The 13804-nt window shown below is 34.7% G+C and overlaps 1 protein-coding gene across 1 annotated transcript in view; it reads left to right on the top strand.

Moving 5' to 3' along the window:
* The window catches only part of Ndufs4 (NADH dehydrogenase (ubiquinone) Fe-S protein 4, 18kDa (NADH-coenzyme Q reductase)), a 70064-nt gene extending 57519 nt beyond the window's left edge, over positions 1 to 12545 (top strand). Inside the window, exon 5 of the mRNA XM_013018659.1 lies at positions 12326 to 12545. Within this exon, the coding sequence (XP_012874113.1) occupies positions 12326 to 12429 (104 nt within the window). The 3' untranslated portion in view covers positions 12430 to 12545. The remainder of the gene's footprint in view (positions 1 to 12325) is intronic.
* Positions 12546 to 13804: the final 1259 nt, after the last annotated feature.

Genomic DNA, 13804 nt, shown 5'->3' with positions numbered 1-13804 from the left:
CATGTGGCTTTAGCATTTGGAATGTGTTTAGTTAGTTTGTTGAGATTCACTGTCAATGTAAAATACACAGTAGGTTTCAAATAACTGATACAAAGAGTCATTGTTAATTTTTATTACATGTTGAAATTAGAATAGTCTAAATATTTGGTCTAGGTAAAGTATATGATTCAAATTAATTTTACTTGTTTCTTTTCACTCATTTCTGTAACATGGCTACTAGAAAACATTAAATATGTCGTTCATCTTATATTTCTATTATACAGCACTGATCTAAGGTCTTTAGCAATATACTATATATATATAGTCTTAGTAGTCTGTTGATATATATTCTAGGGTGTGTATAGAGTACTATGATATATCATATGTATGTGTATCATACATATGAAATAGGAAAATGTTATCCAACTTGGAAAGTTGGATACCTTTTATACTGGGGTTTGAACTCAGGGCCTCATGTTTCCTAGGCAACTTGCTCTATTACTTGTGCCTCCAGCCCTTTGCCTTTGATTATTTTTGAGTCCTCAAACTGTGATCCTCCTATTTATGCTTCCCATTGTATCTGGCATGGCAGCTATGAACCACTGAGTTTTGTTTTTGTTGGTTAATTTGAGTTCTCTGCCTGGATTGGCCTTGTAACTTGATCCCCTCCTTTCAGCTTCCAGAATAGCCTGAGTCACCACATGTGGCTTCAGATTTTATACTTGTTAAGCCTTGCAGTTCTTTAGAAACTTACTTGATATCAAGGACAAGTAGAATTTTATATCTACATACGTTAATCATTATGAGAAACCTATGTTAAAAATCCTCTGTTGGGGCTGGGAAGGTGGCTCAGTGGTAGAGTGCTTGCCTTGCATGCATGAGGCCCTGGGTTTGATTTCTCAGCACCACATAAGCAAAAAGAAAAAAGCTGAAAGTGGTGCTGTGGCTCAAGTGGTAGAGCACTAGCCTTGAGCTGAAGAGCTGAGGGACAGTACCCAGGCCCAGAGTTCAGGCCCTACGACCGGACCCAAAAAAAAAAAATTTTCCTCTGTTAGTCATCTATTTTTATGTATTCACTAAATAAGATGTTGTATAGGTTGATCTTTTTATAAGCAAATGCCTTTCCTCTAAAACTAAAAAGTAGTTTTCTTCCTTCTGCTATTGATAATTCCTGCAGAGTTCCCTCTTCTTCTGTCTTCTTTAACATAGTTCCCTTTACACCTCAGTTCCTCACGAAGGCTGGTTCTTTGAAATTGGGTAGTGGGAAATGAAGAAGAGACTGAACGGCTCTGTCTTCTTGTTTCTCCTTTTTCCTTATCATCTACTCCACCAAATCTCCCAGTTCTCAACATATTTATAAAGCAAAGAATATTATGAAGAATGTGATGTCTTTTAGCTTTAACCCAGGGCTTTACCCTAATTATTCCCTTTAAGCTTAGCCTCTATTCTGAGGAACTCTTCAAAGACAACCTTTTTTTTGAAGAAAAGAGAAAAAAAGGAACATGTGGTGTTTCTTCTGAAATGTAGATGAACCTTACTTCAGTGCTTTGTGAACTAAAAGGTCCACCTTTCTCACCCTAGTGGCTTTTGTCTTTCCTTGTGTTTTTGTGAAGGATGGGAGGAAGCTATATCTTGGAGAGAGGTGGTGAAAGACAGCTGTGGAAAATTTGAATGGTAGAAGACTAAAATCTACTACCATTTACATGGTAATAAAAACCAGAATTTTTTTTCACTCCTGTTTGATCTGATTTGCAACTTTCTGACTCTTCTCAAATATAGCATTTTACCTCCTGTTTTTTTCTCAGTGTTGTTAGTTATAAAAACTCTTTGAGGACCCATTGCAACAATGAGATGTACAAGTCGTTATGTCAGAAAAACGAACTTTACAACTTTGGGGGGTGGTGGGGTGGGGGGTGAAGGGAAGTATGGGAAGGAAGGGAAGGGGAAACAAAGGAGGAGGCAACAATGCTTGATAAGAAATGTACTCGTTATCTTGCCCATGTAATTGTAACCCCTCTCTATGGTATTTTCACAATAAAAGAAAAAACTCTTTGAAATTCTTCAAATAAAGGAAGGTTTCTCTCCATAATAAGAAGGATAGAAGACAAACTGTGAAAAAGTAGGTCTATTGGGGAGGAAAACCCACTTCTGAAATAATAGAAGGTAGAAGCCAAGAAGAAAATAGTGCCGAGGATCCTAAAAAGAGGCAGTTGGAAGAGGGAATTCAAAACTTTGAATTCTCCCAGAAGTGGACACTTTGAGTAGCATCTATTCTATCTACCTTAACCTCTTAGGAGAATGTGACTTCCATATAGCTGTTAAAAGTCAACTTGTGAAACAAAGTAAGAATCTTGACTCTCCTAAAGGTACAAAATATAAGTGAAAGAATTTATTTTAAACAAAACAAAGCAGATGTTATAAAAGCAAAATAAATTTTAAGTGAATAGAAAATGAAGATTAAAAATTGGTCTTTTTCTTAGGGAAGAGGTATCAGTTAAAACAGAACAGTAGGACACCTGACAGGAGTTTTTATACATATAACTTTAAAAGAGTTGTAGAAAATGGAAGTGTAGTTCAAGTCGTTGAGTGCCAGCCTTGAGCAGTAAAAGCTAAGAGTAGGAGTTCATGAGTTCAAGCCCACTGCTGGCATAAAGAGTTCCAAACAGCCAAAAATCTGAGAAGGCGGAAGAGAAGAGATATGCTAGAGGTAGTATATAGTTCTCTATTTAAAATTTTTTTTCTTTCCTCCCCCCTCAATTTTTTTTTTCTTTAGAAATATGGTGTCACTATTCAGACCAATCTTGAACTCCTGGGCTCAAGTCATTTTCCTTCCTCAGCCTCCCAAGTAGTTAGCCCTTCCAAGTGTGCCCCTCAAAACACACAGATACTAAAAGTGTTTGCCTCTTCCCTTTTTGATAGGAAAATAATCTTGAAGAAAGATTATTTATGATGAGATTGGTATGCCATTGTCCTTGGTTAGTTACACAAGTGATGCAAAAGTGTTACTCTGTCAAACTTTTCTAAGCTTGTGTTACTGAACCTTTTCATAATGAATCCCACAGTCTCTTGTAGTAGCCCAAACTAAGATCTCACCACCAGATTTCTTCTTCAATACCTATTAATTTGAGTATATCTGCCCTTCTTAAGATACCCAAATTAACCCAGAGTTACCTGTAAAGCTGAGAATTCTGTAAGTCAGGGTGCCAGGTCACTGTTCCTGGATTTGTGTTAGCTCTGGAAGAGCTGAATTCCTTAAAAGTATCTGTTCATATGTGCAAATGAGCATCATTCTCAAACATGTCATTCTAGGTAAGGCCTTGGTGCCATAATCAATACATGAAATTGTTACTGAATTTATACAAGTACTTTAATTGCCATGAAAATAAGAGTAGTTAATACTAAATTCTATAGAAGGAACACAAATATTTCAATTTGCAAAGCAGACTACTTAATTAGAATGTGTTATCTAGCTACTTTAAGAGGAAGAAAAAAGGACTTTCTAATATGTTGACAAAGACAAAACTGTATCATTATTATTCTAAACATAAAACTACAGTTATCACTCATCGGTTCATTTAATCTTGCATAATTTTTGTTTCACTGGATCACAAATTTATCTGCTTCTTGACTACAGTCCTGAAAACCCCTACTTAATCCAGTGATATGGTCTTAAAATTAACTGATGGTATCAAACCCCCAAATTTTCTGGTGCAGTTCTTTTCCATGGGACTCTGTGTTGACAGTATTTGTTAAAAAGGAAGCAGTCTGGCCTATAGCTGATTGAAAGAACTTCCAGGGAACTATCAAAGCCAAGAAAACAACACAATTTTACATAACACAGCATGAAGACTGAAAGACCCAATGAAAACATTTGCTTTTGTTTGATGAAAATTTGGTAGCTGTGTAGAAATGTGATTAAACTAAAGGAATATAGCCTGTAATCTCAAAAGGGAATCCAGGGGGGTCTGTGTATTCAGATTCATTGCTACTCAGTGTGTACTTCTCCTGGGTAGAGGTCAGCTTCCCTTCCAGGAGAGTCTCAGAATATCCTTATGGTCAGCTCTTATACAGAAAGCCAGGGGAGTCAGAATAACATTTCAATCATTGTAAGGCTAATTTAAGAGGAACAGAATTTTCAATGTTGTGAACAGATTTGGGGGAAGAATTTTGGTTTCAGTGGGATAAAAAGGAACAAAAGATAGAAGGTGAGGAGCTCGCCAGAAAGATAGCATCAGAGCCTCAGTTTAAGTCTGACATGCCAAAGTGCTATATTTTATTTTTTAATAGGCTACAGAGAAAAAATTCTTGAGAAATGAATGTGCCAAACATATACCAAGAATATATCAAAATTATGAAGGACATTAACTAAAGAGATTATTCAATAAACCAACTCCAGAGTAGGTTCCAAGTATCTGTTTGTGTGTTCCTGAAGTTCAGATTCTTAAGTTAATATTTAGTGGCCTTAAAGATGCAAGACTTAATCTCTGATAATTGGAATGTATCATAGACAATGAGGATATTGATATTCTAGGAATTTATCTCATAAGACACAATCTCAGAGCTATTTGTTCACCTTTTACCCATCAAATTTAACCTCAGGGTAATTAAGCATTTTTTTTTTCTTGACATCTTTCCTTCAGCAGCTCGTCCTTTTTTATTTATTTATTTTTTTGGAGGGGGGGCGGTCTGGTTGTGGGGCCTGAACTCTGGGCCTGGGCACTGTCCCTCAGCTCTTCAGCTCAAGGCTAGCGCTCTAACACTTGAGCCACAGTGTCACTTCCGGCTTTTTTCTTTTTGCTTATGTGGTGCTGAGGAATCGAACCCAGGGCCTCATGCATGCAAGGCAAACATTCTACCACGGAGCCACCTTCCCAGCCCCTCATCCTTGTTTATTTATTAAACCTAGTTTATACCTAAACCTAGTTTATTTATTAAATATTTTTTTTCACAGAGTGAAAGAATATATCTCTGAATTTTCCAGAGGCCATCTGTGGAATCTAAAGTTTGTTGTATTTTGCCTTTCATTTTTTAACATTTAGGATATAATAGCCAGGCGCCGCCGGTGGCTCACACCTGTAATCCTAGCTACTCAGGAGGCTAAGATCTGAGGATCACAGTTCAAAGCCAACCATGGCAGGAAAGTCCATGATACTCATCTCCACTTAACCAACAGAAACCTAGAAGTGGTGTTGTGGCTCAAAGAGCTTAGAGAAAGCAAAAATCAAAAGTTATGAGCTGTAGAGCACTTACCTAGTATGTGCCTTTATCCTGAGTTCAAGCTCTAGTACCACAGAAATAAATCAGAAGTTGCCAAAAGTAGGCATTAGGCTAAGTATAGGATGGATCATAGCTGACTAAGAAATGAAAGTCATAAAAAAAACTTAGAAACACAGAGAGTATTAAAATAGTAAAAGACCTTTGCTCATATATAAACTGACCAAAAACTTGAAGTCAGCAGAAAGCTTCTAAAGTTATTGTGATAAGCCAGGACTTTTGTATCCTAGGAAGATTAGATATAAGAATTACTTTCCATATTATACAGTAAATTAAAGAAACAAAAAGCCCAACAAAATAGAGCAAGCCTTAATAATATTTGAAGAGATGTTATAGGTTTTTATTTTTTGCATGTAGTAATGCAAAAAATGTAATTCAAGGGAAATATAATTCCTTCCCTTCAAATCTCATATAACTCCCTGAATCCCAACTCAGATTTAGTCCTTTACATTTGTTTTTCTCTTTCTGGTGCAGGCATCCTACTTTATAACATTAAGAATTCCTTTTTTCCAACAATAAGCAAATCACATCTGTTACCTTGTTTACCAAGTTATTTCACTATCTTCCATGTGAAATAATAACTTGTATGTCACTATTACTTCTAGTAGGGTTTAATTCACGTATATAATTGTCATCTTTTAATCAAAATTACTTTTGATTTCATAGAAAAACCAGGATAATGAAAAATTACACAATAAACATTTTTGTTGACTAATAGAAATTCATCAGTATATATAACATTACTTTCTATGGTTGTGTGTATTCCTTATAGTCTAGGTTCTCCTAGTGGCAAAAATGATCATGTTGAAGGTCTGGGAATGTGCCTAGTGGTAGAATGCTTGCCTCTCATGCATGAGACCCTGGGTTCATTTCCTCAGTACCACATAAGCAGAAAAGGCCAGAAGTGGCACTGTGGCTAAAGTGGTAGAGTGTTAGCCTTGAGCTGAAGAGCTGAGGGACAGTGGTGCCCAGGCCCAGAGTTCAAGCCCCATGACCGACCAAAAAACAAAAAGCAGAAAAAATAAAAATGAGCATATAGTTTAACTAACTCAAAGGAATAGCCTTCTAGAATATAAAAGGGGGAAACTAGATTATATAAGCTTAATTTTTTATTTAGTAATTATTGGGTGTAAAGGTCTCTTAGCCATTAATAGGTTCCTGATTAGGACCACTATAACAGAGGACGGATTAAAGAGAAAGCACAAAAATGTATTCAATATGAATTTTATGTTACATTGGAAGGCTGTGTGTTTTATGCTAAATTTGATGAAGTGGTACATAGTTGTGCAAAAGTGTGGTTGTGTAGGGGGAGTATTAAGTAACCAAGTCTATTTGTTCAGCTATCTTCTGTATCTTTCTGTGACACTCCTTTTCATGCATATAGGTAGGACACACAGGGTCTTTGTGACCTCTTTCAGAAGGACAGGAAATCCTTTTGTGACCATTCAGCGAATAAGAGCTGCAGTGGCCTTTCTTTATCTTCTCTTTCCTCAAGTGCCAAAGTGCCATGCTTTTGAGTAATAGGACAGAATCTAATAATATTGGTTGGTTCAGTATTCTACTGTTCTTAGAAATTATCTAGATATTTAGTAAATATCCAGTAATATTTAACTTAGTAAACTAATAATCTTGAAAATCATTGCTGAAATAAAGAATTTCTCGTGACTACAAATATTAGAAGTAATACTAGCCGTCAGTAAGGCCGAAGAACATAAGTAGAATAAAAATCAGTGCTTCTGTTTAACACTGATAAGTCAGAGCAAACATAGCTGGTTTTTATTAAATCAAAATTACTAAATGTTGTTACCAAAGATTACCTACATTACACAAACATGAAATGCTTGTCTTAGTTCCTTTAAGGTACTTTTAAAATCTAGAATATGTATATTAGAAATTCTGAGAATTTTAAGGTTATTCCATTTACATGGTAGCCTTTTTTCCTATGAGCAGATCAGAATAGACTTCTTTAAGGAGACACTTTATAATTTAATTTATTAGTGCTATCCAGAGGTAGAAAAATGCTAACCTTTGCACACAATGAAAGAAGTAAAGGTTTTTCTGAATTATAGACATGTTGATGATGTACAGTCACACAGTTTATAACTTCAATTCTAGACTTTCAGCCTTAGGTTAATAAACACAGAAACTTAACTGGTTCATGGCAAAAAGGTTGTCTTTTCATTGAGTACAAATTCTTAATTTTGAATTCAAAATGGAAAAGACTTATAAACCAGAATCATTTGTCCTCGTGGAGTAGAGAATAAGGCCTCTGTAAGCTACTATGCTGTTTATTAGGATCATCAGTGGTCAGATTATGACTTCTCAAAATAAGTCATAAAATTAAAATTAGAAAAACAGAATCAGCAATGTTCTCTTGATGTTTTGGATTTATTTCTTGCAACCAGAAAAGATATGTTTGAGCTTACATGTAGATCTACTCTCTCTGTGGTAGAAAAGTTTGCCTGCCTTTGGTTAGTGAGTTTATATTAGATATCCCATGAACACCTCCAAAACTGTTGAGAGAAAATGTCCAGAAAAAATACGAACATGACTTATAAAATGAACATGTTTTGAAGAACTTATTTTGCTCATGTGACACAAAGGAGCTAAGCAGATGTTTTAAACAGTTCAAACCATTAGTCAAGATAACACAAAGGTATATGAAGAAAAGAGATGTTGAACTAAATTACTAATGGAAGCAAAACTGAGTTTACAAGGGGTGTAGGGGAAGAGTCAGTTATATCAGTTTGTTAGGACAGAATTAGTATATCTGCTAGTTATAGCCATTCACCTTTTTCATGACAATTGTGTTCTATAAAGTCACTAGGAACACTATACACTATATAGCAAATAACAGAACAATTACTTCGAGGAAAATGACAAGCTGGATTCCTTTAAGCCTCTACACATTCTTTCAGTACTATGTGTTTTATATACTTTATAAATACTGTATTGTCACATCAGCCTTCTCGCACCATGCTTAGGGGCCATTGTAAATGATGAAATCATCAAGAAGCAAACAAAACAAAAATGCACCTCTAAATAGACCTTGAAAAGTGCACTTGTTTACAGTGTGAGAGCTTCAACAAGGCAGAGCATTACCTTGCTTGACCTCAGCTAGAAATGCGCATGTTGGGCAACTCAATTGTTTTCCATTCTGTGCATGTCATAAATAACCACAGAAGTATCACTGGTATTAATTTTGGGGTTACAAATAAATTTTAATGAGTAATTAAATTGACAAGTGAGGATTTGTGAATACCTACAATTTATAAAGACTTTTTTCTCCCTAGCTTTCTTTCCAATCCCTTGTCCTAGAGTGTAGAAGGACAGAGGACAGAGAAGGAGGGAAGAAAGGGGATTATTCGTTAGGTCTCCTGTTAGAACTCTGAAATAATTTTTTCTCATAGTGGTAGAATTATACGTGGTAACTTAGTGTAGTTTCTTGTATATGATAAGTTAAATAGAATTCAGGAAATCCCTATATATAGTTTACACTCCAATGAATAGTATCAAAATCTTTGGGAATGACTTTTGATTGTGTGCAGTTTTTGCCCAGGGGACAAAATATATTCTGACAACCTAAAAGCTACAATAATTAATTAATATCCCAATGTGTTTTGTTACAAATTTTGAATAGTGTGGTTCCAATTACTGCTTTGTATGTAATAATATTTGAAAAGATACTACTATTTGAAGAGATATATTATTATTTGTAAAGAAAAAATTTAAAGGGATTTAAATTAATGATCACATCCAATGTGCTTGAGGTTTTTTTCAAGGTGTCATATCTATAGCAAGTGTAGACACTTAAGCTAATGAATATTTCAAGTGTCCCATGTTTTCACCTTATTTGTTTGTTGGAATCATATCTGATTTTTATGGATAGAATTGTTTTGTCAACATTTCAGAAATCATATGGCACACATTCCATAGTATTTTCTGAAAGAAATAGTGCCTTTATTCCTTTCTGTCCTCCACCCCCATATTAGGTACTGAGCAATTTCAAAGTTGAAGGACTTTTATTGTGAAATATTTGAAAAAGCTGTTATTTTTTCTTTCCTGGTGTTAAATTATAAGTTAGGGTTACAGTTTGCTTTCAGCTAAGTATGACATCAGTACACAACCTCGTGAAGAATTGAAACATTCCAAGTACCTATGAACTTACTTTAACTTCCCCAAACTTTGCTATTCTGATTCCATGCGTTGGTTAGCAGTCAATTCCATTTATGCTGGTTTATTCATATTGTGTGGTACTTACAAATTATTAACTGTGCGCATCAAGATTTGTGATCATACCATTAATGGAGAAGGACCTTTCACAGGAACAGAATTAGGTTACCAGAAGCAATACAAGAACTGATGAGTGTCACCTTGTATTCTTCACTACCGATCCATAAGTGAAATGATTCTATAAATAAAAATAAGTGGGATTTTCTTTTTCTGTCTCTAGAGAAGTTATAGGTTACTTATTGTGGTCTGATTTTGTTTGGAGTCATTTTTTGTGTTTGAAAGATTACACAGAAGAAAATAATAGGAAACAGAATATTCCAAGCACAGTATAGAGATCTATAAAACAAACGAACATAATTCTGGTGGGGAGGGAGGGCATTGAATATTACAGATCACATTTTAAGTTTGCTGAAAGAATTTACCAGATGTACTTCTCTAACACTAGAGCTTAAAGTTCAAAATATTTTTGTGAAAGCATTCCAATGTGTGAAACAGCAAAGCAAGTCAGCTTCTTGTCATTTAGGTGTTAGTGGTTGGGTTTGTGGCTAATCCATGCCATATGGCTATTCTCCACAGTGGGAAATGATGGCAGGCCTAGGAGCTTTATCCCATCTCTGGGGCAGCTGCCTTGGACTTAGTTGCTTTGATCTTCTGCTGCACAGCTAGGAAGAACACGGGCCGGTTTTGAGTATCCTTGTAAGACAACATATGGGACCATTGTCGTAGACTATACCTTTATATATACATTCTTCACAGAGGGCAACTCCCAAAACCTCATTTCAGAACACAAGTTTAAGGGCTGGGAAGGTGGCTCAGTGGTAGAGCGCTTGCCTTGCATGCTCAAGGCACTGGGTTCGATTTCTCAGCACCACATAAGCAAAAAATAAAAAGCCGGAAGTGGCGCTGTGGCTCAAGTGGTAGAGCACTAGCCTTGAGCTGAAGAGCTGAGGGACAGTGTCCAGGCCCAGAGTTCAGGCCCCACGACCGGACCTCCCCCCAGAACACAAGTTTGGGTTATTTCTTTAAAAAAAAAAAGATTGTTGGAATTGAAAGATATTCTTCGATAGAAATGTAGACATTTTGCAGTTTCATTCCTACATTTCTATACTCTAAGCATAGAGTATAGAAATAAATATATTACATTTTTCCTGTTTAGGGTCAGATTTCAAATGGGAAATAGAAAAGATTAGTGTCATTAATGTAACTTGCCTATCATTAAGTACATATTTGATGTCTTTTCAAGTGTTCTTATTCTTTATTTTGTCCTTTTAGCCAAAGTTGCCTGGGAGTTCTGTAACCTCTATATTCATGCAAAGTGAGACTAGTGTATATATATATATATATATATATATATAGATATAGATAGATAGATAGATAGATAGATATAGATATATATACATATATAGTTATATAGGTTCCTCAAGGCACGGTGTTCAGCAGTGGGAATGTAAGATTAACTTGAATATTGTGTTAAATGTTACGATTTTCCTTTTTTTTAATTGTGAAAATACTATACAGAAGGGTTACAATTACATGGGCAAGGTAGATTTCTTATCAAGCATTGTTGCCTCCTCCTTTGTTTCATGATTTTCCTTTTTTGGAAAAATCACAGTAGTATGCCTTGATGATTTGAGTTTTGTAGGTTTTACTTTTATAACAAAATGTAATTAATTCCAGGTGAGGAATTGTCGATATCTAAGCTTCATGGCAGCAGGCATTATACTCATAAAGAATCACTAAAATTCTTTCGAACTTCTAAAATCCAAAGCTCACTTATTCTTGACAATATAAAGCTCAGTTTGGATATTTTATATAGGATTACTATTTCTCAAGATGATTATTTGAAAAATCCTGAGAGAAAAGCATGTGATAAATTATACCACTAGGAAAATGGATATTAGAAGATTAAGTTTCAGGTGTTGCTTAACTCTTTTCAAGAAAGGGGATGTTGATTTAGTTGTTACCTTTATCTTAGGGGAACTGAAGAACAGGACTTAAACCAGAAGGTAGACATATATAAATCCAGTTTTCAGAATTATAAAATACTGAAAAGGTTGTAGAGACTATTAAAAATTCTCAGAAAAGAATAGACAGTTTTGACTAGTAGCTTAAAATTTTCTGTGCATAACAAGTGAAGCTTTTCTGTGCATAACAAGTAAAGCTTCTGCAATTAAACTTTTTAAGATTAGTTTAGCTACCCACCAGAGATTCTGATCACACAGTGGGCTTTTGATCAGTCTAAGAGTTGGCACTGATATGGAGTACTTTTCATGATTCTACCTAATAGGATGGTCCCTTGAAGCAACTGTTGAACCTTCTGGAAATTTTGTCAGTAAAGAGGTTGAATGTGGTAATTTCTCATGACTGAGTCCAGCTATGATTTGTGTTTTCCCTCCTATTTCAAATGAGTTCCAAGCTATTTGTAAAGACAGCAGATTTTAGAACAGTGAGATACATTATAGTGTCTAGTTTTTCTCATTATAGTTTTTAAAGACTTGCTAAGTCACAGAGAAATCTAAGTTTTGAATAATATATAGTCATCACTAACAGAGCAAAGAATATTGACTTAGGAAACATTAAATCATAGTTTTATCTTTAATTTGAGATATGATAAATCATCTTCGGGCAATGGACTCTTGCCACTCAGAGTTTTAAGGGAACAAATTACTAAGTATTTATATTTCAGATATGGTAACAGTTACTCTTATTGATAAATAAACATTAAATTATAAAGCCTCTTAATTTCTGTATTTTTAAAGTATCTGCATTAATTCTGTTTCTTCGGATTTGGTTTTTGTTTGTTCATTTGTTTGGGTTTTTTTTCTTTTCCCCCATCTAGGATGGAGCTATGACGTGGAAGAGAAGAAGGTTCCAAAACCCAAGTCCAAGTCTTATGGTGCAAACTTTTCTTGGAACAAAAGAACCAGAGTGTCCACAAAATAGGTTGGCACTGACTATTATCTTAGCTTGACTGTGAATAAAGTCAGCTGTGCAGTATTTATAGTCCATGTATAATACATCTCTTAATCTCCTAATAAATTTGACCTTCAAACCTCGGATACATTGTACCATTTCTATTTTAAATGTTTTTTTTATGTCTCAAATTGAACATGTTAAAATTTCCTATATATAGAGAAGATTTGAGGTGATCATACCTCTAGGAACTCTTTGTACTTAAAATCAGCTTTGTACTGAAATCAGCTTCAGCCTTGATGTTTGATGCTGCTTTTTCAGCCATCCCTAACTTAAAATTGTTTATAAACTATCAGCCCTCATTGTTAAAATACTGCTTAAAACCTTAGAAATTCTTTTATTCTGTCATATTAAATCTGATTAACCTAAAACTAAATCTCCATATTGTTAACTTTCTCTTTTAAGTTTTACAACTTTGCATTTTCAAAGGTTTTGTCAAACTGGTCGAATTATGTTCCATTCTAATTTTTTCATGGTAATGTGAGGTTTCAGTGAATTTTGTCTTCTTGCTATAATAATCCAGGCTGGCCTTGAATCCATGAACCTTCTACCTTATTCAAATTTTGGAATTGCAAGTGTTCACCACCATGCTCAACTCTAAAGATTTTTTTATTCTTAGAATTGATTCAGACAAAATAAAATTTAGATCATTTTGGGGTATTTTGAAACTATACTTCGAAACTAGAAGTAAATGTGTTCTTGTTCAAACCATATGAAGTAAATGATTAATAGGGAAGCACATGCTATTGTTAGGATCTTTTGATAAACACTTTGAATACTAATCCTCATAACTCTTATAAAGTAGGAACTATTATTTTCCTTCATTTTTGCAAAAAGAACAACTCAAGGGTTAAAATACTTAAAAACTCACACAGGTCCAAAATTCAATCCATGTCACCCATGTCTGTCTGCAGAAATCATACTATTGATTATCCTTGTTACAAGAAATATGGATGACTAATGGCAGATAATTTCTTTCCATTGTTAATCTGTCCTTTGATCTTTCAAAAGTTACATTGTGCACAGTTGGACTTGGTAAATCCAACCAAAAAGCACATTTATCTCAAGAAAATGCATCAGAGTACAAATGTGTACAATTTTGGTTTTGAGAACACATTGGCAGTCCTTTTTCAAATGTTAAATACATGCTTTATTTAATTCTAAAAAAAAAAATCTACTTTTCTTCTAAGAGCCTAAAGTTGTATGCAGAAACCAATAACAAAGATTTACTGCAGAATTCTTTCTATAAGTTAATAAGTTGAGATAATTTAAATGTCTATTAAAAAAGGGATGGAAATTCATAGAATTGCATATAGCTATTAAAACACAGGATAGGGCCAGGAAT

The sequence above is a fragment of the Dipodomys ordii genome, unplaced genomic scaffold, assembly GCF_000151885.1.
Source record: "Dipodomys ordii isolate 6190 unplaced genomic scaffold, Dord_2.0 Scaffold41, whole genome shotgun sequence".
Classification (NCBI taxonomy): domain Eukaryota; kingdom Metazoa; phylum Chordata; class Mammalia; order Rodentia; family Heteromyidae; genus Dipodomys; species Dipodomys ordii.
This window is presented reverse-complemented; position numbering and strand designations above follow the sequence as displayed.